General features: G+C 38.6%; 1 protein-coding gene across 1 annotated transcript in view; it reads left to right on the forward strand.

The window, feature by feature from the left end:
• The first annotated feature begins 228 nt into the window (after positions 1 to 228).
• LOC134304266 (SH3 domain-binding protein 4-A-like) overlaps positions 229 to 26,457 on the forward strand; it is a 29,179-nt gene continuing 2,950 nt past the window's right edge. Inside the window, exons 1-4 of the mRNA XM_062989860.1 lie at positions 229 to 272; positions 10,534 to 10,782; positions 11,377 to 13,748; positions 25,925 to 26,113. Coding sequence (XP_062845930.1) covers positions 10,662 to 10,782; positions 11,377 to 13,748; positions 25,925 to 26,113 — 2,682 coding nt within the window. The 5' untranslated portion in view covers positions 229 to 272; positions 10,534 to 10,661. The remainder of the gene's footprint in view (positions 273 to 10,533; positions 10,783 to 11,376; positions 13,749 to 25,924; positions 26,114 to 26,457) is intronic.

The following is a 26,457-nucleotide window of genomic DNA, read 5'->3' on the forward strand; positions in this document are numbered from 1 at the left end:
CTGATGAATCTTTTGTGATGAGTAACTAATGTTTCTGTCATGAATGTAACCAAAGTGTGTAAAACGTGACGTTAAAATCTTAATAAATAAATAAATAAATAAAACGTATATTTTACGAGTATAAAGAATTGACCACGCCCATCGTGTGACGTCACTTAGCTCATGCCCTGCCTAGCTCGAGCGGAATCGGCTCGAGATCCCACAAAAGAGTATCGACCGGAGTACCGACCTCATCCGTGAACACTCAGCTCGTTTCTCCTGCTGTTTTACTGGTAAGACCGCGATATTTTTCACATTTTCTAGTTTATTTGTTTGTTTATTTGTTATTTTCTTGTTTGTTGCCATGTGTGTTGTTTGTTTGGACACATAACAAGCCCCGGTGAGCTTTTTTCAACACTTAAGGCGAGTCTGAATGATGTTATTTCGTATCATCAGGTGAAACACACAGAAATTGAGACTTTAACTAGTTTTATTCTCTCGTTTTCTGTTTTTTTCCCCGACAAGCTTAATACTCGGTAAAAATATATTCCCCCAGTGAACCAAGTTACTTCAAAACGCGAATAGGATACATAAGACAAAGTTTATTTTTACTAGTTCTGTCATAATGTCTTTCTGTTTTGAAACATATGGCATTGTCGCTATTTTGTTGTTGTTTACAGTAGTAAACCGGACTAAATCAGCGGTAAGCAGTAGTACATTGAACCGTTATTTGATGTGACCGTTAGAAAACCGTTACCAAAGACCTCATTTAAACATTCAAACTATTTGACTAAGCTGTCGCGTGCAGCGCTCTCAACTGCCATTCATTACCAACACAAGCAACAGTGGCTGACATGAGGTGTTTAACAACGTTTTTGTTATTTAAATATACTTCTAAATCACACACAAGGTGTATTTTAACTTTATTTACATAAACAAAGTTATGTTCATGAAAAAAAACCAAACAAACTTGTAGGTGGAGAAGTGTCCAGCCTACATATTAATACATAATGTTGCAAAAAGTGTTCTGTGCTAAATGCACCCAATGTCACCCTTATTTGGGTTGTTTTTACGCAACTAACAGAAGGACTCGAAAGCAGCAGGAACAACTGTTACACTGTAAACAGCAAGAATGGTTAAATTGAGTTCCTATGTACCATTCAAAACTGTTAATGATGAAAAAAGGAAAGATATGTGTGTGTGTGTGTGTGAACTTTGCAAGTATTTAGAAATATCAGAACACTTTTATAACAGTGTGTGCTGGAAACAAACATTTAGCTTATCATGTTTGGAGAAAGAAAGGGTCATGGCATGTCATGTTTGGAAAAAAATTGATTCCAAGGACACCATGCCAACAGTGAAGTATGGTGGGGGAAGCTTTATGTAAACTTTGTCAGACATATAAATGTTTCTCTTTTATTTAGGCAGGAACATTTTAATGCATATTATTAGTAGCCTAACATACTGAAGTGAGAACCCCTGGAGATTTTAATTATTAAAAGCTGAACAAAAGTGGTGTTTTTTTTTAGACTTACCTCCACCCACCCTCAGAATGCATGCGCCAGTTTTGTTGACAGATGTAGAAAGAGCGCTGCAGTTCTAACCCGAACAGAAAAAAATTATGAATTTGTATTGTATTGTATTTAATGACAGAAATATTGTGAACTAAATGACAACAGTGGAGCTGTTATGTATCAGTATGGACTCCCAGCTTGCGTCATATTCCACTATAGAGGTAGAACTCTGCCTGTCATCCATACATGACATGTCTACATGTTCTGCATATCACCTGTACTGCCCTGGCAGCATCTAATTTTTTTGATAAGCATGTTTAGTTTGCTAATTTTGCTACCAAATTTGTATAAAATTAGAATGCACAACTAGTTTTGCTGGTAATATTTGTTTATCTCAATGTACATTACGTTTACCTGGTTACACTGTTATCAGTTAAAATGGGCGAAATTCGCTTCCCTAACATAAATCATTCACTCTGTGCTGTCAACTGTCAGAGAACATGCATGCTACCTAGCATAACTTTTTATATAATGTAAAATTATAGAAAATAGAGAATGTAAAAGTATGACACAGAGATTTTATTGAAACATGACTCCAAATGATAAATCTGGTTTCTGCTGAAACATGGAGATAGTATGGCCTAAATTTAAACAGAATGTAAACTGCATGGAATCATTAGCCCAGCCGGCCTTCTGTCAACAGTTTAGTCTGGTGGATGTGGTGTAATGGTCAAGGCAATATTTTTTCTCTAATCCTAGTCGAGCTTGATTTAAATGCCAGAGTTTTGTAGACCATGTGGATTTGTTTATGGTGACAATTTGCCATAGCAAAATACACGTGCAGCAACAATGTATTTAATTGCAATAACATGAACAAAAATATTAAATAATTATGTTATTTAATCTATGCCACAGTAAAAAAATGAGTTGCTGTTACTTGTCATTTTTTGTTATAAGTTCATAATAACAGTTTATTTTCTACTGAACTGGTATAACAGGTCTGTTAGTGTACTGTTGGTGTAATCAGTCCTGTTTTGGTGTAAATTTGGAATTGCACAACACAACCTAAAATAAACACAAGACACAGGAAAACAGCTATTCAATTTGAAGCCATTGTTCACCCGTTAGCTATAAATGTGGCTGGAATTCATGTTTTCAGCACATTTTATTTCAAGTAACATTGTGATTAGACAGTACGGCACCAGAATTGAGGGAATGTGTAAATGTGTCAGCAATTAAATAGTTATTTTAAACAAAAAAGGCATTTCTAAAGTGTCAAATCATGGCTTAACTGAATGTTTCTAAGGGGACAGTGCATGGCACTCTAAAACGCTTTGCCAAAACTGGATCACTGGTAGCTGAACCACAGTCATGCAGACTAAGAGTGACCTAGTTCTCTATGACTTTTGGTCACCACTATATAGAAATACAAGCAAGAATATCATTTAACTATATTTTTAAAAGCAATCTTTATTGTCTTGAATTAAATGTGTATTGCAATGTGCAGTTTAAATTTGAATAACAGTCTTTAGAAGCAACTTAAATAATTTGCATACAATTAACATTGTTTGTAGACAAGCATGTTCTCTCACTACCCTCTCCCCCCACATCCTTATGCTTGTTATCCAGTAAAGAAACTGGAATGTTTGGCAGTCTCTTTAAATGTGGGTCAATCCAGTTATCTGACCTTGTGGCCACTCTGGTAGTGATGCAGTATGGCAAAGCAAGTAAAAGCATTTATTTTTTAATTAAAGCCAACCGTAGACACAGCTAGCTCGACTAAAAAGGTGCTTTCATTAATAACAAGTTACTCAAGGTTTATGAACCTTAAGCTCTATAATTCCAGTTTTATTTCATGGAGGCTTAACATGCCAGACTTAAACAACAAATTTTAACTGCCAGGTTGTATGATTTATAGCAAAGTTAATTTCCAACTAGCTGTTTGCTAAAACCAACTAGTAAACACAGGATTTATTCCAGTGGCCCAGGGTTGCCACCACAGCTTAAAAAAGCTTTTCACTGGACTTTAATTAAGCCAACTAAAAATAGCAACTGGTCAATAGACACTTTTAACTTACCTTGATTATAGACTAGGGCAAGAGTTGTTTTTAGAACAACCCAGAATTATCATTTCTAGTTCTTTCCTGTTTTTCTTACAGCCTGGTGGGTGTGTGTGTGTGTGTGTGGGGGGGGGGGGGGGGTGGTATGTGAATGAGTATCCGATTAACTAATAACCAGCAAAGAAGTCACTGTTCAATTAATGCTGTCAGTTAAAATGTCATTTAAATAAATTTTTCAGTAAGAGTGCTGATTTGAAACGCACCCTCACACACCTTCAAGGTTCCTTTTCCAGTCATATATATATATATATATATATATATATATATATACTGTATATATAGATAGATAGATAGATAGATAGATAGACTGTTTGCTGCTGACTACAAATCTACACTGAATACTAAACTGTTTCTGTGAAAATTACTGCCATGTTCACTGTGTGTAACTTGCTTTTGTTTTATACATGTTGATGTTATTCTGTTCGAATAATTATTGCTTATACACTCATCTAGTCTTTATAATCAAATTTGCTACAATTATTTGCCATATTTTATTAAGACAAAGAAAAATTCACCCCCACTGTATAGGTTTTGGCAATTTTTTCGAGGATATTGAAGGTTAAAATTAGTTTGTAAGATAGGCTGGTTGTTTGATTTCTTGAAATGTTTTTTTGGCCTTCTCAGTTTGTGCAGTGTCAAGGTTAGGAGATGAAATTTCTCTGTTGTTTGTTCTGTGTTAGTTTTAACTTTAGTCCTGATATTGAACCGCATTCCTGACAGGCAGCAGGAGCCACAGAACAGATTTGGGAGTCATGGACAGGAACCCCAGCAGCTACTCATCAGACAAGCATTTCCCCCTCTCTCGCTCTCTCTCTCGCGCGCTCTCTCTCTCTATTTTGTTTTTGTTTTGCCCTCTTTCTCTCTTTTAGTAGGAAGCAGATGCTGGAAGCAGGACTGAATTTTATTGGTTGTTATTGGTGGTGGTTAGATGTGGATGTTGTAAATTTTTTTACCACCTCTCACTAGCGTGATTGAAAAGTGATGGAAAAATTGTGTGTACCCGTGTCCACAGTATCTTTAACCATCTTATATGAACTGAGGTGCCTTATATGAGGCACTGTAAGGGTCTGGCTTGGGTTTTTTGAGTAGTATGTTTAGTTAGACCTTGTAATAAACTAAATTCTGAACCGGATCTGCTCTACTGTTCTAAGTTACTGCCACGTTCACTACTTTGAGCTGTTTTTCTTAAAATAATGCATGAAGCGTTGTTGATTTGAAACTCTGTGATGTGTTGTATTTTGATGGGGTGCTCTACGCTTGTCGCTTCACTGTTTTCATTCTGTTGATTTAATTTTAGATTGCTCAGGGTGTTTTATGTAAAACAGAAATCCAGCATTGCGAGAACAGTTTTCTCTTCAGCCTAATGTTGAAAGTGTGTTTGTGAGTGTGTGTGTGTGTGTGTGTGTGTGTTGGGTAATTAGCATCAGGTCACCATGGTTTTGTCTTCATCACAGCTGACTCCTCCTACAGAGGGACCTTGACAACCAAGCAAACACACACACACACACACACACACACACACACACACACACACACACGAACTCTGGCTTTAAAAAAGAAGCAGAAAACATTTAAATAAATAAATATGACAAACATCAAATGCATTATATTTTTTAAAACGTAAACACCACCTCAAGTCTACCACACTGTGCAATTCACAGTTCCTCATCTCTTGTGGATTTATTTTCTTTTTGTCTAATGCTTTCTCCCTCTTAAAAAACAATGCCCAGCTTCAGGCAGTAAATAGTGTTTACAGCCTTACTTTGGGCTTAGGATAGCTACACTCCCTTTTTTCCTCTCTTGGGAGATTGGTGTAAGACTTGAAACAAAAGCACACACGTCATTAGTTTTGCAAAGCTGTATTCCATTTAGTAATTAACTGCTATTTAAGACTGAGTCCACTTTACACTATGCCTACTTTTAATGCGAAAGATAAAAGCTCCTGAAATACACACACACACACACACACAGACGTGTGCACGAACATGTGCTATTGCTATTGTAAGGTCCATTTTAACGTGAGAGAAATGTAAGGCTGAATACTATTTAAAATTTTAAAAAATGGCAGTAATGATTTGCAAATTCAGTCAATTAAAAAATTTTTTTCTAAGTAATACAGTTGCTTATTCTAAATATTATGGCTACAACATTTTCTAAAAAAAAGAAGTTGTTACATGGGCACGTATTAGGGATGTAAATTCTGCCAATTTCTTTTCACCATCAGCTGATCGTCACTAGTAAAAACAAAACAACATTACACAGATCCACATGTTCATGGTTTAACATGCATTCAGATCTCATACTGACTCAAGAGCTTCTGTTTGTAAATGTAATGTTTATTGATTCTGTCATTTATGCTTGAAATAATAGAAATGCATTAAAAAAGGTTTTCTGTTCTGACTAGACTGACGCATCGTCTCCATCTCTTTGCTGTAGATGAATTTAATTGATCTTCTTTAACTGACATCATTATTCGAACAGTGACATTGGTTGATCACTAGCATGTTTACTTCTGTGTTCTTGCACTTCATAATGTGCCAGACATGTTTAGTAGACAGGGCTGGACTGCAGTTAGGCAAGTTACCAGTTAACTAGTTACTAATGTGAAGGCTATGCCACATAGTTAAACAGCATTACAGAACTTGGTACACCTCCAGATTAATCATTTTAACTGTTGTGTGAATAATTTATGATCCGAGGATATTTTATCATATTTTTTTTAATGTACTACAGAAGTTTAAAAGGCTTTTTTGGGGTAGAGAAGTGTTCAATAATTCAAACAGAAAAAGTTGCAAAATGTAAACCTAATTTGTAACATGTACATGTCCGCATTGACCCTTATAACACTAGAAACTGTAATAAGTGGCAAACCTTATTAGGGAATTCTAAAATACGTATGCTGTCAAAATAATAAACAAAATTCTAATTTTTTGTAGGGAAAATATTTTAAAGAGTGAGCAAAAAACATGATTATGCATGCTGCATATGTGTAATACATTTCGAGAATTGCCTGTGCGTGCCTTGTTGCCCACAGTTCAAACTGTTTTTGCAGTTACAGTAAAAATCATAAAGTATTTAGTAAAGGACAGACTAAAATTAGCCATTATTTCAGTTGAATAAAATTAATTGGGCATTCTGATGGATTTAAAATCCCCAGGTGTTACGTTTGGTGCATTTACGTACACCATCATTTGTTATGAGGACCTTTAAACTGCACGTAACTTTGTGAAGACTCTGGGAATACTAATGCTCTGTCCTTGAGACAGACAGATATTCATCTTCTAACAAGGCCACAGGCATCCATAACACTTTCCTGGCTCAAATTTAGTGACATGCGGGATTGAGATTCGTTTATCATGTCCCAACTGCAATAAAATTACTTTATTGCCAGGTTGATTTTGTGTGTGATTGAGTGTTAACATAAGACAGTGTTTGTTTGTTTTTTTCAATGTTTAGCAAATTTCAACAAGCTTATCAGATGAGTTTTCACCAGCTAATTCAACATGAAAATGCTAATATTGTCATGTCAATATGAATGCAATATTTTTTCCAAAATTCTTTTAACAGATAATTGACTGTCATTAACTATTTACTGATAACCTCATAGCAACTCATTAAAGTATTTTAAACTCACTAAGATTCATGTAAACAGGGCTTTAGGGCCAGTTCAGCATTTTGAATGTGAATGTTAGGTTCAATACAGATTGATTTGCTAATCAAATAAAGATGTTAAAGCTGTCATCAAGAGGTAACAAGTTCAACAACAGCTTAATATTGCAGTATTAATTATTTTGTTGAAAAAGAACATATCCAAACATGCTGATTTTTAATATAGTTACTACATGCTGTAGTATGCTGTTTGTAACTAAACAGTTTAAAGTGCACATATTAAACTTACTATTTAGTACAGTAGTGATTAATTTAAAACCCTTCAAATGCTGCCGTAAGTTTGAGATCCACCCTCAGGAGGCAACGATTGATGTACACAGTCCAAAGTTGGTTTTCTTTCTAATGAGATGTTTTTAAAACCAAAATCACTCTACGGACATCCTAGACTTTAATCTTGACAAATTAAAAGTCTGTCCCGATGAGCCTTTCATAACAATATGATTATGGAGATAAAAGAATGTAATATTGGCACATGCACACTTGAGACTGGCCTCTTCCAACTGCATCAATTTGCCGCAAACATGGAGGTCTGCTCAGTGTGCATCGATTTGCAACCACAGCAACCTCACTTACACTTTCTGACTTCAGCGCCAAAGCTAATGAAATATTTAGCCCGTACAGCAGTTTTGGCCAGCGGTAGTGTTGTAGCAATTGGTGTGTTGTGCATTGGATCCCAGATGCAAAACCCTGGAGTCAGTATGTAGAAAAATTCATTTGGTTTCAAGTGAAATAAAGTTCCCCTTCAGCTTGAAAATATTTATTTTATTAACACGAATCTCTGAAAGCCTTAAATTATGAATTAGCAATGAAAGCAGGAGAGTGCTTTTTGGGTGGCTGAGCTAAGAATTTTAAAAACGGGGTGATATTTTTAACCCACTTCACGTCCATTAAAGATAGTGAGCACGGAAAAGCTTTACCTGAACCATTTCTTTGCTCAGGTTTTATTACTGCATATAAAGCTTTGCTCATTCACAGACTTATCCGGAGGACAAGATGAAAGGTTATCTCATCAAAAAATCTGTTATGTGTGTGTTTGTTTTTTTAAATCAAAAAGTAACATGATTTTCAGGACATGATCTTATTTTGCTGTAGTGAATGTTTGCTTACTAGGCATGTGCAACACCAGCACGCTCCATAGGAAACAATGGCACAGCCAGTGCAAAAGCGATTTTGCCATGTACCATTTGAATGCAGCCTCAGTAGCGTTGGTCCAAGTGAGTCTTGGGCACCCAAATCACAGTCTGCATGAATTTGTGTGGCTTTTATTACGGCAATTTATAATGTGACTCCCATGTACCTTTATGCATTCCTGACAACATCTGGACATGTTCCTGGTAAGACAGTGGATGGTGTCCTGGGTCAGTTCTATAGTGAGCTCCTGGACTGTCTGTGTTGCTACTAGGTGGAGTTGGATGCACTGATACATAACATCCCAAAGGTTCTTAATTGTATTCAGGTGTGAGGAACGTAAGGGCATCAGTGCCTTTGTCATCAATGCACTGCCTACCCTTTGGTCACATGAGGAGAAACCCTAAAGAGTCTACTGTGTAACCTGAATAGGCTGCATATACTGCCTAATGCTATCAGTAGTGACAAGAACTAAAGGAGAATCAGTTAGGAAGGATAAGACCATTCCCTTTTTGGGGGTTTTGCTTCTCTAATGCACCTGTTGTCACTTTAATTTGCAGCAAAGCAGGTGAAAGTTCACAATCACTTATGTCTTCTAATTGTCTTCCTGAAATGTATTTGACTTGGTGCTTTGATGATTAAGTGTTTCCTTAATTGTTTATACAGTGTATACATACCTTATATAGCTTGGGCCTTCCCCAGGCTGTTGTCATAACGCTAAAAGCATAAAATTTATTTGATATAATTTATATACTAATTCAAATATTAATTCAAATTTAAGGACAAAATATGAAAAAGAAATAGCTGTCAGTGAAATCTTTGCAATTTACCACGTTTAATTTATCCTTAAGTAATCAAGAAACCTCCGTCTGAGTAGTAGAATACACCAGCACTGTTGTGACCTTGATCAGACTGCTGATTTAGTCTGACTAATTATAGACCGTGTTACATTGCATTAGTGTTCAGCATGGCTGTCACGTCAGGACCAGCTTAATAACTCTGATCCTCTCAGCCAGAAGTTGAAGCAATCGTGCGTGAAAGTGCCGAGCTGTTCCTCCCCAGGCAAACATCTGTTTACCTCAAGAGGCAGTAAATTGTGACCTGTATGACGTTCAGAACCTGGAGAGATTGTAATCATGCATCGGGTTGATCAAATCAGAGGGTGGTTAAAAAAGCACACAATTTTAAAAGCAGCAAATTAAAAATTTGGTCAATCATTTCGTTTCAAAAGTTATTTCAAAAATTTACCAAAAGTATGTGGACATACTTGGGTGTTTTAGCCATACTTATTACAAACAGGTGTATAAAATTAGTTATATAAAATAAAATATATGCTTCCAATTTTGGGCTACAGGGGAACTTCCATTTATCACGGTCATGATTGTTTTAGATCTAACAACATTTTTAAAAATTATAATAAAAGAAACATACACAAAAAAAATTAGAAAGCCTTATTTCTTTCAGTGATAGCTCAGTGGTTAAGGTACTGGACTAGTAAACAGAAGGTTGCCGGTTCAAGCCACCAGCAAGTTGCCACTGTTGGGTCCCTGAGCAAGGCCCCTTTGGATAAAAGCGTCTGCTCAATGCTGAAAATGTAAATGTAAATTTCTTTCATTAATGGTGAGAATTCCAGCCCTGATTAAAAAAAAACTTACTGCTACTCAGGTTACTCAGCTCGTAAACAAAACTTTATTGATACTTGTGTTTAATTTGACTAATCACACCTAGGATTGATTACTACACAGACCCGTTGAATCTAATTATCATTTAAATAGAACTGTTCCCGCAATGTACAATAAGTTTTAACAAGCAGCACTCTATGGCGCAATCAAAAGAAAATTTAAACCCTGTTATCACTGATAGTAGATTGTAATAGGTGAGTTGTGGGCTTTTCCATTGTTCATTAAAAAGAACAGACAGCAGTGCTAAATTAATGCACATTGAAATAAAAACTAATTATATGACGAGATCATTTTCTTTCTCGCCCACTATCATCCAGTAGCCTAGCTTTCATCATTATAATGCCTCTGGTTGTCTTTGAAGCAGCACCACTAATTTTCCTTTGCAGTCCTTTCAGACTCTTCTCATCGTAATTATCCGTTCTTTTTGTGACTTGTCTCCAGGGATACAATATTTCAGCAGGGAATTTGTCCTGGGATTCAGTCGGTGTAGCGTAATATGGACAGCTGCCAATGACATAACCACATCTCCGGGGCGATGGAAAAGTAGCCTGAGCAAGCCTCGTGACAACATGGCTGCACATCGGATTCGAATGACCACCAGCAACAACGTCCTTCCGCGGTGTAAGTCAGAAGGCACACTGATCGACCTCAGTGAGGATGTCTCGGAGGCCAGTCTTACAGAAGTCAAAGGTGGGTTTTTATTATTAATTTGTAAAATAATACAATTTTTACGCCAGTAGGTAATAAGTGACTGTGTTAGAGATGACCATGTTTATGCCAATTACCAAATATCTGGACTGATCCATGCATTTGGAAAGTTATAAATTGTAATTAAAAAGTAATGACTAAATTAGAAGTACACTCTTATTCAAATGAGTATGAACGATTCTTCGTGCTACTCAGTTTCTTAAAATTAAGAACAGACCAAGCAGTGGTGGTGATTAATTTAAAAACTAATTAGTTTACTTTAATGTGTGTTTAATGTGTAATCAAATTAAGTGAAACCCTCTGTTTTTATACTCTTTCTAAACCCTTTTTGTGATTATGGTATTACCCTTGTGAATACAGACTTTTCATCTTACCTACATGAAGGAATTAAGTTTATTCTGACAGTAATTGTGTGAAACTGTCTCGGTATTACATAAAGACTGTAAACAAACAAAGCATTTAGTGTTCCTGAGTAATAATCCTTAGTGATAACAACTACTTTTATGTCGTGATATTAAATTATGAATTTGTTAATTTCTGTACTACTCTAAGAATTTGCTTGTTTTGCCTTGTCAGTGCCTTCTCCTAGTGCCTTACGCCTGGACACCTCTGCATCTTTTGGGACTGCGCAGGAAGTAGTTGCCATCAAGGATTACTGCCCATCCAGCTTTACAACATTAAAGTTCTCCAAAGGAGACCGCCTCTATGTACTGGATGCATCTGGAGGGGAGTGGTGGTATGCCCACAATAACACAGAGATGGGCTACATACCCTCCTCCTATGTCCAACCCATCAACTGTAGAGACTCCAGTCTTAGTGACAGTGGGATGATTGACAATATTGGCGACTGCTCTGATGAAGGAGTAAAGGAGATTGACCTTCTAGGAGAATGGACTGGATATACTCTTAAGCCCCCTCTGCTCTACAATAATCACAACAACCCATTTTCAACTAATCCTTTTCTTAACGGATCAGTGCAGGGCATTCTGGACCAGAACAGCAATGAAAAGGCCAACCAACACAATAGCCTAGATCTTCTTCTATTTGACTCTTCAACTCACCCTGCACTCGTATCCACTACCAGTAGCAACAGCACGAGTTATGGATACAGCAGTAGTATTTTTGATGGCACACCAACCAGTCCCAATGTAGAAAACTTGCCAGTGTTCCGCATGGACAACCCATTTTTCCGGAGTAAACGATCCTACAGTTTGTCCGAGTTGTCCGTCCTGCAGTCTCAATCAAATTGCCCCTTGCCGCCATCGGAGTTCTTCACAGGCCTTAAAGCGCCTTCTCCGGAGCAGTTTCAAAGCCGAGAGGATTTCAGGACAGCCTGGCTTAACCATCGAAAGATGGCACGGTCGTGCCATGACCTCGATTCTTTGGGACAAAACCCAGGCTGGGGCCAAACACAACCTGTGGAAACCAACATCGTGTGCAAGCTGGATAGTTGTGGTGGGGCGGTTCAGCTACCAGACACGTGCATAAGTATTCACGTCCCAGAGGGTCATGTCGCAGTAGGAGACACACAGCAAATATCAATAAAGGCTTTACTGGACCCACCACTGGAACTAAACAACGACAGATGTACAACAGTCAGCCCTGTAGTTGAAATCAAACTGAGCAACATGGAAACAAAGTCGTTCATAAGCTTAGAGATGAAGATTTCTGTAGAGGTAAAGAAGGAAAGCAGGCAAGTGGCAAAGATTTTATGTGTAAGGAGTGACTGTAAGGATGGTCCATACATCCCCGTCCCACAGGCTTATATATATGGTGACACAGTTCAAGTACAGCTGGACAGCCTGGAACCATGTATGTATGTTGCCGTTGTGGTCCAGTCCCACCATGTCTCTTTAAATTCAACAGTTTGGGATCAGGTGGTGAAGAAAATCACTCTTGGACTCTATGGACCGAAACACATTCACCCATCTTTTAAGACTGTTGTGGCTGTTTTCGGACACGATTGCGCTCCAAAAACTCTTTTAGTCAGTGAGGTTGGCAAGCAGGCTCAGTCAGCTCCCCCGGTAGCACTGCAACTATGGGGGAAGCACCAGTTTGTTCTTAGTAGGCCTCAAGACCTGCAAATAGGCATGTACTCGAATATGTCTAACTATGAGGTGAAGACGAACGACCAGGCTAGGATAGTCCGAGGCTTTCAGATAAAACTGGGCAAGGTGAGTCGGCTCATATACATGATTACGTCTCGAACCACGCAGGAGCTGTCGGACTTTACTCTAAGGGTTCAGGTCAAGGACGATCATGACTGCATCCTTGCACAGTTCTGTGTACAGACCCCTCAAGCACCCCTCAAGACTGGAATTAAGGCCAATGGCCAGCGGAGGTTCCTGAAGAAAAAGGAAGTAGGCAAAATTACGCTGTCGCCTCTGGCTGTCACCACTAAATATCCACAGTTCCAAGATCGCTGCATCACCAACTTGAAGTTTGGCAAAATGATTAAGACTGTGATTAGGCAAACCAAGAATCAGTACCTGCTAGAATACAAGAAGGGTGATGTGGTTGCCCTGCTAAGTGAGGAGAAAATCAAATTAAAGGGGCAACTGTGGACCAAAGAGTGGTACATTGGATATTTTCAGGGAAAGATCGGACTCGTACATGTAAAAAATGTGCTCATTTTGGGTAAGGTAAAACCCATATACTTCTGCGGGCCAGACCTGACAAGTACAATGCTGTTGGAACAAATTTTAAAGCCTTGCAAGTTTCTCACCTACATTTACGCCTCTGTGAGGACCATACTAATGGAGAACGTGGGAAACTGGAGGGCTTTTGCAGATGCCCTGGGTTACGGTAATCTGCCGTTGACTTACTTCTGCAGAGCAGATCTAGATAGTGAACCAGAGAGAGTGGCGTCTGTGCTGGAAAAACTCAAAGAGGATTGTAACAACCAGGAGAACAAGGAGAAGAAATCCTTCCAGAAGGAGCTGATGATGGTAAGTTGGAAATATCAATTCGAATTTGCTTGATTACATGAACCATATGCAAGCTTGTCTGGAGATGTAACGCCTCTTAGCCTCGGATTTATACTTAGCTTACGTGTAATCCCTTATCTGCCTTTCTCTGATTAGTGGCTAGCAAGCTTATTCTAATAAGGGTGCGCTCGTCCGCTCCGGTCCAGTTGTCTTATCTACACAGCTGCGTAAACTTGCGAGTGCAGCTTCACAAGCCTTGCTTTGCTGGCACAGACCTTAGTGGTCAAAGAAAAACTATAATCATCTCTGCACATGTTGGTGCATTCACTGGGCATGTACTTTCACTGCTTCAGGTATGCTAAGTCGACGGTTTTCATTTTCAGGCAGAAGGCACCTTGTTATTGCTGTAGGAACGCTGGCTGCAATACGGAGCTTTTTTAAGCTGTAAAAGTAGAAAAGTAAAGCTTAGTGCACACCAAACTACTTTCGGGGGAAAAAAACACTCAGAATTGCTGTACTGTGCACAATGCACCACCCCATTGTTTGGTAGGATAGTGCACTCAGCAAAGGCCACACACAGGGAATAATAAAAGTTATAGCCTCGACACGAACTCAGACAGTAGACGTTCAGTGCCTTGCGCCAGGCTTTGTTGTTGTACAGGCTTTCGGTCATAAAGGCCAGAAAGAAAACTGAGCTTCTGCCTCAAAGCAAGGTTCAATTTTGTCCACAAACAGAGGTGACAAGGGATTAGCAAGATGGTTGAGAACTTCAAACGCTTCAAACTGCATAGCTTTGCTGTCTCTTGTGGATGCAGTTCGGAGAAACCCAAGTCTGCATGGATAATGTACCTTTTATGGCTTTTCACATTATTGATTCTGTTGCAGCCGAATCCTGAAAGGCAGTAAAAGTCTGGTTGCAATTTTCATTCAATTTGCCATTGAGAACAATAATCTTTCAGTGTCATATTACCTAACTATCCCACTCTGTGCTCTGTACAGCATCCCTGCTCTTTTCATCTGTCTACAACTTAATTGCTTAGCAGTTTACTCTGTAGCCAGAAACCTGTGTAGCAATACTCATTTTATTACAGTTTAATTGGTTTTGTCTGACAGTTTTTTACAAATCATAGCAAATTTTTTCCCCATTCAATTCGGTTGATTCAGGTGTGCGGTCTGCCACTGTGTAGTGCAACAACTCATCGTTAATTATTTGTAAATCTTTGAGCAGTTGTTCGATAGCCGTCCGCGTGCAAGGAAGCCTCACAGCCCCGGCCTGTTTTGGTTTCAAGGCCGCCACATTTATCAGGAACAGACAAAAACAATCATTCTTCTAGCCCTTGCCTGTCTTTCGTGATGGTAAATTGATTTTTAAATTTCAGCCTGTGTTCTTTGACTAGCACGCATTAGTCCTTGTCCTTCACTGATTGTGTCATTTAGTTATTGGTTGGCATGCCTAATTTGTAAAAACGGCTTTATGTCTGGTGACACAGTGAGGCAGGGGATTGTTCTTTTTTTGTGTAAAGCTGCTTTCAGGCTTGGTAAAAATGCTTCATTTAGACTTAGTATTCAGCTTTCAAGTTCTCACAAGCATTTTAAGTTGTTTTTTTTTTACTGTGCAATCTAAGTCACTAACTTAGCACTCATAACAATGTTATGACATGTCATGTCTGTTACTTTCTACTTTTGATGTGCACATATATATTTTTTGATACCTGACACCTGATTCCCTTTAAGGTTTGTTATTGACCAAAAGGTTGTGAGTTCAGAAAACTGCTGCAAAGAATGGCCTTTAATGCTCAACTTTATATGTCATATAAGGGGTTACTAATTTAAGTCAGCAGTTTATATTCAAAATATATGCTAATACATGCACAGACAAAGTTGTTAAGTTTCCTGTTTGGATTTTCTAGGGTTACCCAGATCACACCACAGAGGTTGCTAGGTTCAGACCAGCACTTACCTTTAATCTTTAAGAAAGTAAGATCTGATAAAGCAGATGTAGCAGCATGTACGTGTAAATAAGTACTATTATGGTACACACAGTGCCTGCAAGCATGAACCGGAAGCACATGATAAGTCCACGTCATGTTGCAGGCAAGGTTTAATCTGTGGTTGGAGCCAGAATGTTTCGATCACAAACCACTCAAAAAAGGCCTCAACTAGCGTAAGGTTACAGTGTTTTTTATTTTTTACCTTGGTTATGTTCATCGTTTCATTGGTTCTGCAACTACACATCAGTGGAAAGACACAGCAGCTGGTAAAATTGTCTTAAGCACGAAAGTGCATTCTTATGTGCAATTATAAGCTATGTGCATTTAGTTTTGGCCAGTACAATTTAATCTGAAAAACAGAAACCAGTACAGTGTGATGCAAATCATACTTTCATATTATAGTCCGTATTAAATATTCTCCCTTGCTGTTTTAATGTAAAAAAATATTTAGTACTCTAAAATTAAACATAGGAAAAGGACAAGGATTTTCTATTTGTTAAAAAATGGACAAGGAAGGGCACCCAGGTCATGCAGCGGGATATTATGCTAGCTGACGCTGTGTAAGGACCCTGGTTAGGGACCCAAAGCGCATGTACAGCAGTGGAGGAATGCAGAGATCAGAGCGTGACTCCTCATGCACAAGACTGGTCTCACATATGAATCCACTGAAATATGAGCGTCGGGATAAGAAGGGGTCGGTGGACTGCACATGCGCCAGGAGGAGCGTGTGTCAGGCACAATATACCCTCATCGAAGTGTAGCAGGGGTCCCCGGCAGCGGAAGACTAAATCGGGATGCTAAATTGCCCTACTTGTCCTTAATATATATTTGAAGCATGTAACTGATTTTACACACCTTTTAGCAATGAGTGTAGCTGAGCATTTGACCTCATTATTAGTAGAATGGGTAAGACTTAATCAAAGTGTACGGTAATATTACATTCTGGGATGTGGGAATATTGCAGATAGTAAAGAGAAAACCGTTTAGTGGAGCAGAAGTGTGTGTGTGTGTGTGTGTGTGTGTGTTTAAGTGCAGGAGAGAGCTGTTATAGTAACTGTCTAATGTAAATTGTTCTAGAAGGTCAGACAACCATTATGATTTAAAAATATATAGAAATTGCTTATGTAACGTAGCTAATGTAGATTTGAGTAGTTACTTATGACCTTAGCTGCTTTGCAGGGAATGGTTTTTTATTTTCTGACTTCAGGTCATCAGGTCTATTGAGTCAGCTAATAGTGACCTTAGTGATGGAGTGTGAAATGAAAACCCGCTGCATAGACAGAACAGCGGACAGCAGTCCGGCTTGTTTTATATCTGCTCTAATAATTAATGTTCCTCTGAAATCGAACTTCCCTCAGCGGAACAGTTATAATCTATTGCCGTATCTGAGGAGTGCTTTAAATTTATGCAGTAAAGAAAAATGTCTTTATATATGATTGGTAAACACCTACATATTCATAATGTTTGTGAGCACTAATTTTACTTGGGGGTGGGGGGGGGGGGGGGGGTAGTTATATAATCCCCAGCTCAGTATAATTAATGACTAACAGCTGGTTAACGCCTTGACATTTAGCTTTCACATAGCAACGAGGTGTAAACGTTTTAAGCATTTTGATGACGCAACCACGGCGGCACTGTTTTCTATAATAATTAATCAGCTCACAGGAATGGGGTCTTTCTCCATTTTAATGACCGACAGCTGAATGCCCCAAACCAAAGTGCGTGTGATTGATCGGCAGGGAGGTGGGTGGTCTATTTTGCCACTGTCCATCAATAATCAGGGGGTGAAGGAGTAGACAGTTTTATGATCCTCGGGACAACAGTTGCTTCCTTTCTGAAATGGGATAACAACTTGTATCATTAAAAAACCCATTAAACACAGTCAGTCGAAGGTCAAAAGAGGTTCAGTCTCCAAAAGAAAGTATGTCTGCCTTAGATGCTGAAAACACAGAGGGACTATAAGAGGTTAAAACTGATTGTGTAAATAAATACCACCATGTGAAATTTAGCAATTTGAGAAAATTGCTACAATATTTGTCTGAATATGAAAAACATTTAAGTTTATGTTTGCACATTTATGTATTTAGTAAGCTTCAAAAATCCTGTCACACCTCTGTGTCTGTTTGCTGTATTCTAATACTCAACTAGGCTTAATGGGAAAGGATCAGGGCACTTTCTGTAAATCCTCTGTATACATATGCACATTACAGCTCAGTCTCTGTATAAACATGTTATATTAATGTTAATCACTGTCTGGTTTTTTTTGCTTACATCTTAATTATAAAAATGATAAACACTTTTTTACCTTTCCAAGCTTGTCCTGTTTATGAGAAATCCCTTTCTATCTGTCCATAGGCATCTTATCTATGAACCGTAGGTTAAAGTAGCCTTTACTACCTTAAGTTTTACTTCCAATAAGTGAATAGCACTGTGACCTGCAAGTTTTATTAGCAATCAGTACTTAGATTGAAGAGCGGCTGTCTGCACAAGGTCTTAGTATGGTGTGAGGTGTTGTATGAGAGCAGAGAGAGTTAAGATGCCGAGCTCAATCTGCCACCCTCACTCAAGACTTAAGTCGCCAGGTCGTGCTTTTTCTCTTTAAGTAGATTGTTGTGCTGCACTCAGCATGTGCTGCTTCTTGCAGTGTTTAATAAACACAATTATACACAGACTAAAATGTTAAATCTGTTGGTTGCCATTTGGTTTGCTTAAAATTGCCCTGAGCTTTATTTCCCAGTCCTATTTCACACATCCTCATTTTCAGTCTCAGATTTCCCAGTCTGACTGTAATGTTTCTCTCTAACAGCCAGGGTGTGGTGGAAAACATGTGATTTGCAGTGACTGGTTTAGAAATCTCACCACCCCAGCTGGAGTCAGTTTTCAGGATCTGGGGATTTTTTGCAGGGTTTTCATGGAGCCGGACCATGTTTGTACACTTTGTGGGTGTTTAAGCTGTGTAAATGGTTGTTTTTGCTCCAGGCCTGAGGAATTATTCATTCATTCATTTCCTTAAAGGAAGAAATTATACATTTTTGTTGTATAATGTCAGAGCTTAAAAGAAAATGAGATTATTATTTTATCTATATTTTATAGATCTGTACTTAACCAGTGTTACATTTGTCATTTGGGTGATTTATAAAACATGTTAAATCTGATAATCAAGTGGTAAAATGTCAAACTTTATACTGGTTATTTTAATTATTGTAGACATAGGAGGCTTTGCATTTTGTATTGTCTGATGTCCCTGTAGGAGTAGGAAGGGTTTCAGGTGCCAACAAGATTAGTCTAAGAACAGCAGGTTAAACTAGGCTCTCACTCAGCACAGACTCGGTGTGATTATTATTCTAAGCCGCAGGGGACACTGACGGTCCTCATTTAAAATGTAACACAGGAGGAGGCACAGATGCCATTTGATGGATTCATATCAACATATGCAATGAACAGCATTAATAATCCTATAATGTGCTGAAAACTAGCAAGCTGGCTTTAGTATTTTGTCTTACCTCCTGCTGTTTGGATTCTTATTGTCTGTTTGCCTCTTAATTCACTGCCAAATTGCAAACATATCTGAACAGTGATAGAGCTCCCGGGCACACAGGTCAATTCCAACCATCATTCACACCTATCAGATGGGAGAGGCTCTGATCGAAGGAGAGAAATGGCCCAGCAATCCCATTTTCCAGAGCATCCGTCATTTACCACGTCTCACATCCTATTTATCTGCTCTTAATGGAGCGCTCGGTGATTGGGAATGGGTTGTGCCAACTGGAATTGCTTTCTACCCTGCTCCTTACTGAGAAGCAATACCTTTGAGGTATTGAATCACCGCTCAGAGTGCTATAATGGAATTGCTCTCAGATGCTGATGAAGTGCTTAGGTTTTGGGTCTTCATGTGCTGTGTCACAGATGTCAAGCTGTTGGATTGTTGGATGGAGGTGTATTTTGACTCGACACCTCTGAAAGTGTTGTGGACAGTCTGACAAATCCTGAAGTTAGGCCACACAAAAAACAAAAAATCTTGTTTAGCTTGTGTAACAGCGGTTGCGAAAACAGTGTTCACCAGAATTGGTAAAGTTAGGAGGCTTATTTTTTTAAGTCATAAATAAATCTGGAATCGATTAAGCTTTTAAACAACGTGCCATCCTAGTCAGGGGCATTCTGAGTGTTGTACCACAATTGAATACACATCCATTTATCAAAAGCCAACACATTCACTTACCTTCTTGCTCACTTCTTCATACTCAGAGGTTTTTGGAGGCCACTAAAGTGTCAGGGTAATGCAAGAGGAAACAAGTAGAACATACGAAACTGATTAGACTGAGGCTGTGAATCAAACCCAGGTTCTCAGAATCCACTTTCACATTTTTAAAGGTGGTTAATTAAACATGTTTTAGCAGGTCTGTATGTATGACGTGGGCTAATGTTGTGTGTATGTTTTTATTTTATTTGTTCTATTTTTGCATATTTTTCCTTTCCTCCCACTCTAGTCTTATCCAATTCCCCAGTTGTAACTTCCTCCTCCACTACAGACCCCCGTTTCCACAACGTCTATCTGATTCAGCAGTCTGTTACCATCGAAACAGTCACAATCTAAATAGGCGGTCAGTTCAGCTCCTGAAAGTCCTGCATACTAATCCCAAAGTTTAATTAAGCAGCGGCTTTGTTGGGGTTGTTTGATTGACAGGAACAAGAATTCCGGTCATTCCTGAGGTTTTGTTCCCAGAATGGCAGTGCGGTGTTCTGTCTCCATTCCTTCATTAACTCCACTCAGACTCGGAGCGTGTTCGTGTTGCATTCCAAGTGATTGTAGCGCTAGGGGAGTTCACATTCCAGGGGCTCCAGAATGAGAAGAGAATATGAAGGTGGTGTCTGGTACGAAATATAGCCATGACTGTATGTAGATGCTCGACTGAGCACTGCTAGGGATTCAAACCCCACATTCCAGAGGTAGTAGCACAATTTACTGCAGTGCCACCCTAGCGCTCATTCAGGATCCTAAAAGTAACACTTTTACTTAGCCAAGTGCGACATAAGTTTCCTCAGCAAATGTACTTTTCCTGTGAGCTTGACACAAGATGTAAGCAATATAGCATTATGAATAATTCATAAACCAATTTCAGATCTCAAATAAGAGTCAAAGCTGTGACTCTAGCCTAAAGTGTTGAACCACATTAGCTTGTCATCTCAGCATGAGCCGCTAAATCTAAATCTTTGTCACTCAGGGCTAATTTATCAGAACATGTGATTCTATTTACCAACACTGATCTAACCACACTGCCCACATTACTCTTCTACATTTCAAGTGCAGCTCTTTTTTTTTTTTGGTCTTTTTTGTTGCAGACATTGACTTTCTTACAAGATACCAAGTTTACCAAGTTACCAAGTTTACCTGCACATTGCTTCTGGTTTTGAGAGCCTGTGTGGTTTTTCTGTCACTCCGTTGAAAGAAGGTTCTGGAAGCTCTTTTCCTGCCGCTCTTAGGTAATCTCGTTCTCTTAGTCAGCATGTGAATAATGCATTGTAAAGGAGAAGAGTACTGACAGTGCTCCTTCGGGTCTCCTTTCAGTGATCCTCGCTCACACTCTTTTGTGGGATCTGACATTCCAGTAGGATTTCATAAAAAGAAGTTGCAGTTGCAAGGTAACAGGAATTCATCCCATTGATTTTATGTTACTTCTATTGAATATATGTCCTTTTGAGATTTACACACATAAAAGTATTAACAAAAAGACCCGTAAACATTTCATATCAAATATAAACTTTTAAGTTTTTTTCAACCTTTTTTGATTATGACAGACATTATCATTGGTTGGGAAGATTTTACTAACCATAATTATAATAAATAATAATACATTTCATTTATGGGTGCCTTTCAAAACACTGAAGGACACCTTACAATACAAAACACACAAATCTTACAATGATGAAGATAGTCATATTAACGTGGTTAAACAACACTTAAATACAACAATTGGTTTCATGATTTGGAAATTTTAATAGAGTGAAAAGTTTGTTTTTCTTTTCTGGTGAGAAATTTATAGAAGGCCCTACAGTTCTTCAACAGCTCTAAGCTTCTTTAACAAATATCTACACGAACCACTCAAATGCACCAACCAATCAATCTGATTTAAGTGTTCTGTACTTGATTGGATTCACCTTAGCTTCACCTTATGTAAACCAATCAGGTCGAGCTCTTCCTGTCAGTCTGAAGACGTTCCATTTTACTTAATCTGAATAATTAAGAATGTGTGCTGATTTATTTAAAGGTTAAAGGTTATTTAAAGATTTATTTAATCTTCCACAGTCCTTCTCATCAAGTATTCCATTTTGAGGGGTTCAAAATGTAATACCAATATTTCACTTCCTATTTATAGGACACTAATTTGTATGTCGTTATCCTCTGTTACCTTGGTGTTTTTTGTAATAGGTAATTAAAAAATTCTACATTTTAAAATTCTACATTTTACAATCTATTTAGTAAAACAATATAGAATGGAAGTGCTAGTCCCAAGTCCGGATAAAATAAGAAGAGTTGAGTCAGGAAGTGCACCCGGTATAAAAACCAGCAAAGACAGGTATGTGGACCAGAATGATCCTCTGTTGCCCCTAAATACTTTTGCCCAACACATCTAGCAGTGGCAAAAGGCATAAACTAAACATGGCTGCTGTCTTGACTTATTTAAAGCTCACAAAGCAATTTGATTTAATTGGATTTGATTTAATTACTCACATTTGAAGAAATCACCCTTTCCCAGAAAAGGGAAAAGCACAACAAAAGTAAGGATTGTCTTAGAATTATTTGTATAATGTACATGATGCACTTTCAGATCTGTTCAGATAAACTGCTGTTCTTTCTTTGTGGATTGTCAAAATTAATTGGAGGGGCATAAATTCAGCCAAAGGTGCCACCTAGGCAGCCTCCCACTGAAATAAAATGCACTGGAGTGGCAATAATTTGAAGCTGCTGCAATAATAATTTACTGCTTTTGAATTCTATGCTATGTTGCAAAGTTGATTAGTCCTAGCCTAGCACTTAGCGAATAATAACCCCGGGTTATTATTATATATATATATTAAATATAACCCCCCCCCCCACTCTCGTCCCAAATGTCAGCCGTCAACAGAGCTCCAGGCTTGTAGCGAAAACTTTGCTCACTCCATTCCTCACGCTGGCACAGACCCAAACATGCCATTAGGAAAGCCCAGAAGAAAGCATAGCTCATCCAGGGAGTAAATTGAAAGTGTGCGTCAAGGGAGACAGAGATGAAAAGAGAGAGCAGAATCAGTCAAACAGAAAAATGGAAGCAATTGTTTTCAGGCAAATCGATGTTTTGCCCATATATTAAATCAATGTGTATTGCTTGAAGATACCAGCTTAATTACATCATGTCCGACCACAAACACAAATCAGAATTGAACTAAAACAGCTGAATATCTTTTTATTTGGAAAGTAATAGCACAAAATGATATCACTTTGTGAATAAGCAATATTTGTTGCCCTTGCTGGATGATTTTTTTCTGATAAAAAAAGCATTCATAACACATTTTGCTTATAGGAACATTGCCTTTATGACAAGATCAATGTGTAAGATTTGGTTTTGCTGGGTCAGTGCTTTCATACTCATAGCACATTGAGTTTTTAAGTTAAAATGTAATAAAATAAGAAAGTTGTGCAACTTGTTTCTGCTCCACATGCTCCTCTGTGAATATACAACCCCAAATCAGAAAAGTTGGGCCATTATGGAAAATACAAATACATTATGTAAAATAACATGCTTTTTACATTTACTTTGACTTATTTTATTGCAGGCAGTATGACCCACGATTTGTCATGTCTTATCTGGTCAGTTTCATTGCATTTGTTAGTATACATCCATTCCTGTATAGTTGGGACAGGGACATTTATGGCTAGTAATGAGGTAAAAAAAGAAACTAAACAGTGATGGGATGGTGGTTGGGAAAATAACTTTGAGGTCTTTGAGGTGAAAGATGTGCAGAGGATCTCTAGTCTGTCAACAAATTCATGAGAACATTATTAAAATGCTAAAACACTGTTCCCAAAACATTAGAATGAAGATTGGAAGGGATTTGCATATTCCTCTTTCTAAGTCTAAGCAGAACACTCATGATTTCAGATCCCTCAGACCATTAAAAGCATTAAGAACATTTTTTAAACTGTCCCCTGTGCACACTGCCTTATTGACCTTGCATCTGCATTTTAAAGTCAGATGGCATAATTGCATAATTGATAGGAAGGGGGGATGCTAATGCTGTTTGGGAATTTTTAAATCACCTAATTTTGATCTAGTGCAAGCATGACCACTTTCCGTATTACACCCTGAGCAGATGTTAGTCTAGCAGAACTTGATTTAAGTTTGGAATTCTTAAACGGTTAGAAACATTACTGATTACGTCTGTGTCAGTGTTACATTTAGTTCTATTATTCTGATAAAACACAAACACATCAGCCTCATGCCCCACACATTCCTTTAAGCACACAAAGGGGTAAGGCAGTTACCGGTTTGTTCCGTAACTCCCAACAAACCCATTCCTATTCCAAATATGGCTTTGTGTGTAAGTGTGGGTGGCTCGGCCCGTCTGTATGTGAGAGACAGGAAACGGCACTGACCCCCCAGTGTTGTGCAGTAGGATGTAATTATTTACCCTCGGTGACTACTGAGAAATGTGGAGTAAAAGGACAAGAACAGGGACTGAATCGTGACACAGATCTAGAGAGATCTAGAGAGTGGGTGTGAAAAACGTAACCAGGGACTGAATCAGTAAACAGAGATCGAATCAGTGAGACAGAAAGAGGACTGGTCTCTAATGGTGTATAATAAGAAAATTCATGAGAGGAAGTCAGAAACAGACTGATTCAGTGAGATCTCATGACCTCACTATGCTTAGTTCTACCACCCCTACATTTCCTATTACGGACTTTTATAAATATGCCTCTGTGTGTGTGTGTGTGTGCGCACACCCATTTGTCACACACTTTTCTCCAGTTTCTTGCAATCAGTGGTGGCGCTCGGACCTGATCAGCGTCCTGCTGAAGGCTAGATAAGCCTACATAAAGGCTTTCAGTATGTATAAAAAAAGAAAGGAAGAAAAAAAACAAAGTGAAGTTGTCTGCAGTTTTTTTATTACTATAAAAAAAATCATTTAAGAGCCCAGCAGTCCAATGCACTCACTTCACTGCATTTGTCTCAGGCAACGCTGATGACTACAAAAAAGCCTAGATATGACCTGCGTAGATCTGTCAAAGAAGCCAAGAGTCAGTACAGTATAAAGCAGGATAGATTGTCCACCACTGTAGACTCCTGGTGCATTTGCCAAGGTCTGCACTATATCGCAGATTTCCAGTGGGTGGGGGGTCACACTGCCAGATAACCTAAATGAGTTCTATGCCTGCTTTGAAACCCTAATTAACAACAAACAGAGAGGGGTTTTGGCAACGGAGAGCACACAGCACGTCGCTCACTGTGTCATCAGCAGATGTGTGTCTGGCTCTGAGGAGAACAAACTCTCTCCAGGGAGCAGAACCAGACAACATCCCTATAGACATGGATAATGATCAAACACTTGGGGTTTGGTCATCAGAGCTGGCTTATATGTTTGACAGACATATTCAATCTGTCCCCCGCACAAGCTTTTGTGCCCACCTGCTTCAAGTCCACCAAAGAAAATCACAGTGACCTGGCGAAATGACTATCAACCCGTTAGACTGTACCCTCTAAGAAGGCTGTGGAAGTTTGGCATGCCGGCCTAAATTCTCAGAAACTTTTATAGGAACATGATTAAGAATGTTCTCAATCACAGTCTGGTATGGAAACTGCTCTGCTCCGGAAAGAAAAGCTCTGAAGTGTGGGATTAAAAGTGCACAGTCCATTGCAGGAGCAGCCTTGCCCTCATTGCTGGACATTTACTACACCAGGTCATCAGGAGGGCACTCAGCATTATTAAGAACAATGTACAACCCCAACACATCCTCTTCACACTTATACCTTCAGTTTCCATGTGCAGGCCATCAGAGTAAATTACTCTCTAACACACTGACCATTTGAATTCACTATATAAACAATTGTTTTGAGTTGTACTTAACTCTACATACACATATATTTACTTACCGCTGCTGTAATTCTGCACTGTATGACTATTTTTTGTTACTGTACAATCTGAAGCGTTCATGTTTCTCTCTGTGTCCAGGCTCTGTTGAGAATGGACTGTCAGGGTTTGGTTGTGCGTCTCATCCTCGATTTCGTCCTCTTGACGATGGCAGTGGAAGTGGCTCCCCGCTGGAGAGACCTCGCAGAGAAACTCGCTCGTGTCTCAAAGCAGCAGATGGACGATTACGAGGCCCCACACCGAGACCGAAACGGAGTGATGGATGCAGAGGTAACAACTGATACAAACACCTTTTCAGGAATTTTAGAATTCGACAGCAATCCCAAAACTGTTGCCTTTTTATTAGGTGCTTTACATGCTAATGAGTAAAAGGTCTGTTGATACTGTGGAGAACAGTAGTGCTTCTGAGACTTTATACACAAACATGTGGTTATTATGCAGTCAGATTTACAATCAGGATGTTTGCTTGGAATTGGACAATTTTGATTCTTATTTTAGAGACACAATGTAATTAGACGACTTACTGATTTCTGAGTTCTGAATATATGGCAATTTAAAGTATCAATTTTGGGTAAATTATATGTATTATGGATTTTGTTTTGTAGTATGGATTA

The sequence above is a fragment of the Trichomycterus rosablanca genome, chromosome 27, assembly GCF_030014385.1.
Source record: "Trichomycterus rosablanca isolate fTriRos1 chromosome 27, fTriRos1.hap1, whole genome shotgun sequence".
In the NCBI taxonomy this organism is placed as follows: domain Eukaryota; kingdom Metazoa; phylum Chordata; class Actinopteri; order Siluriformes; family Trichomycteridae; genus Trichomycterus; species Trichomycterus rosablanca.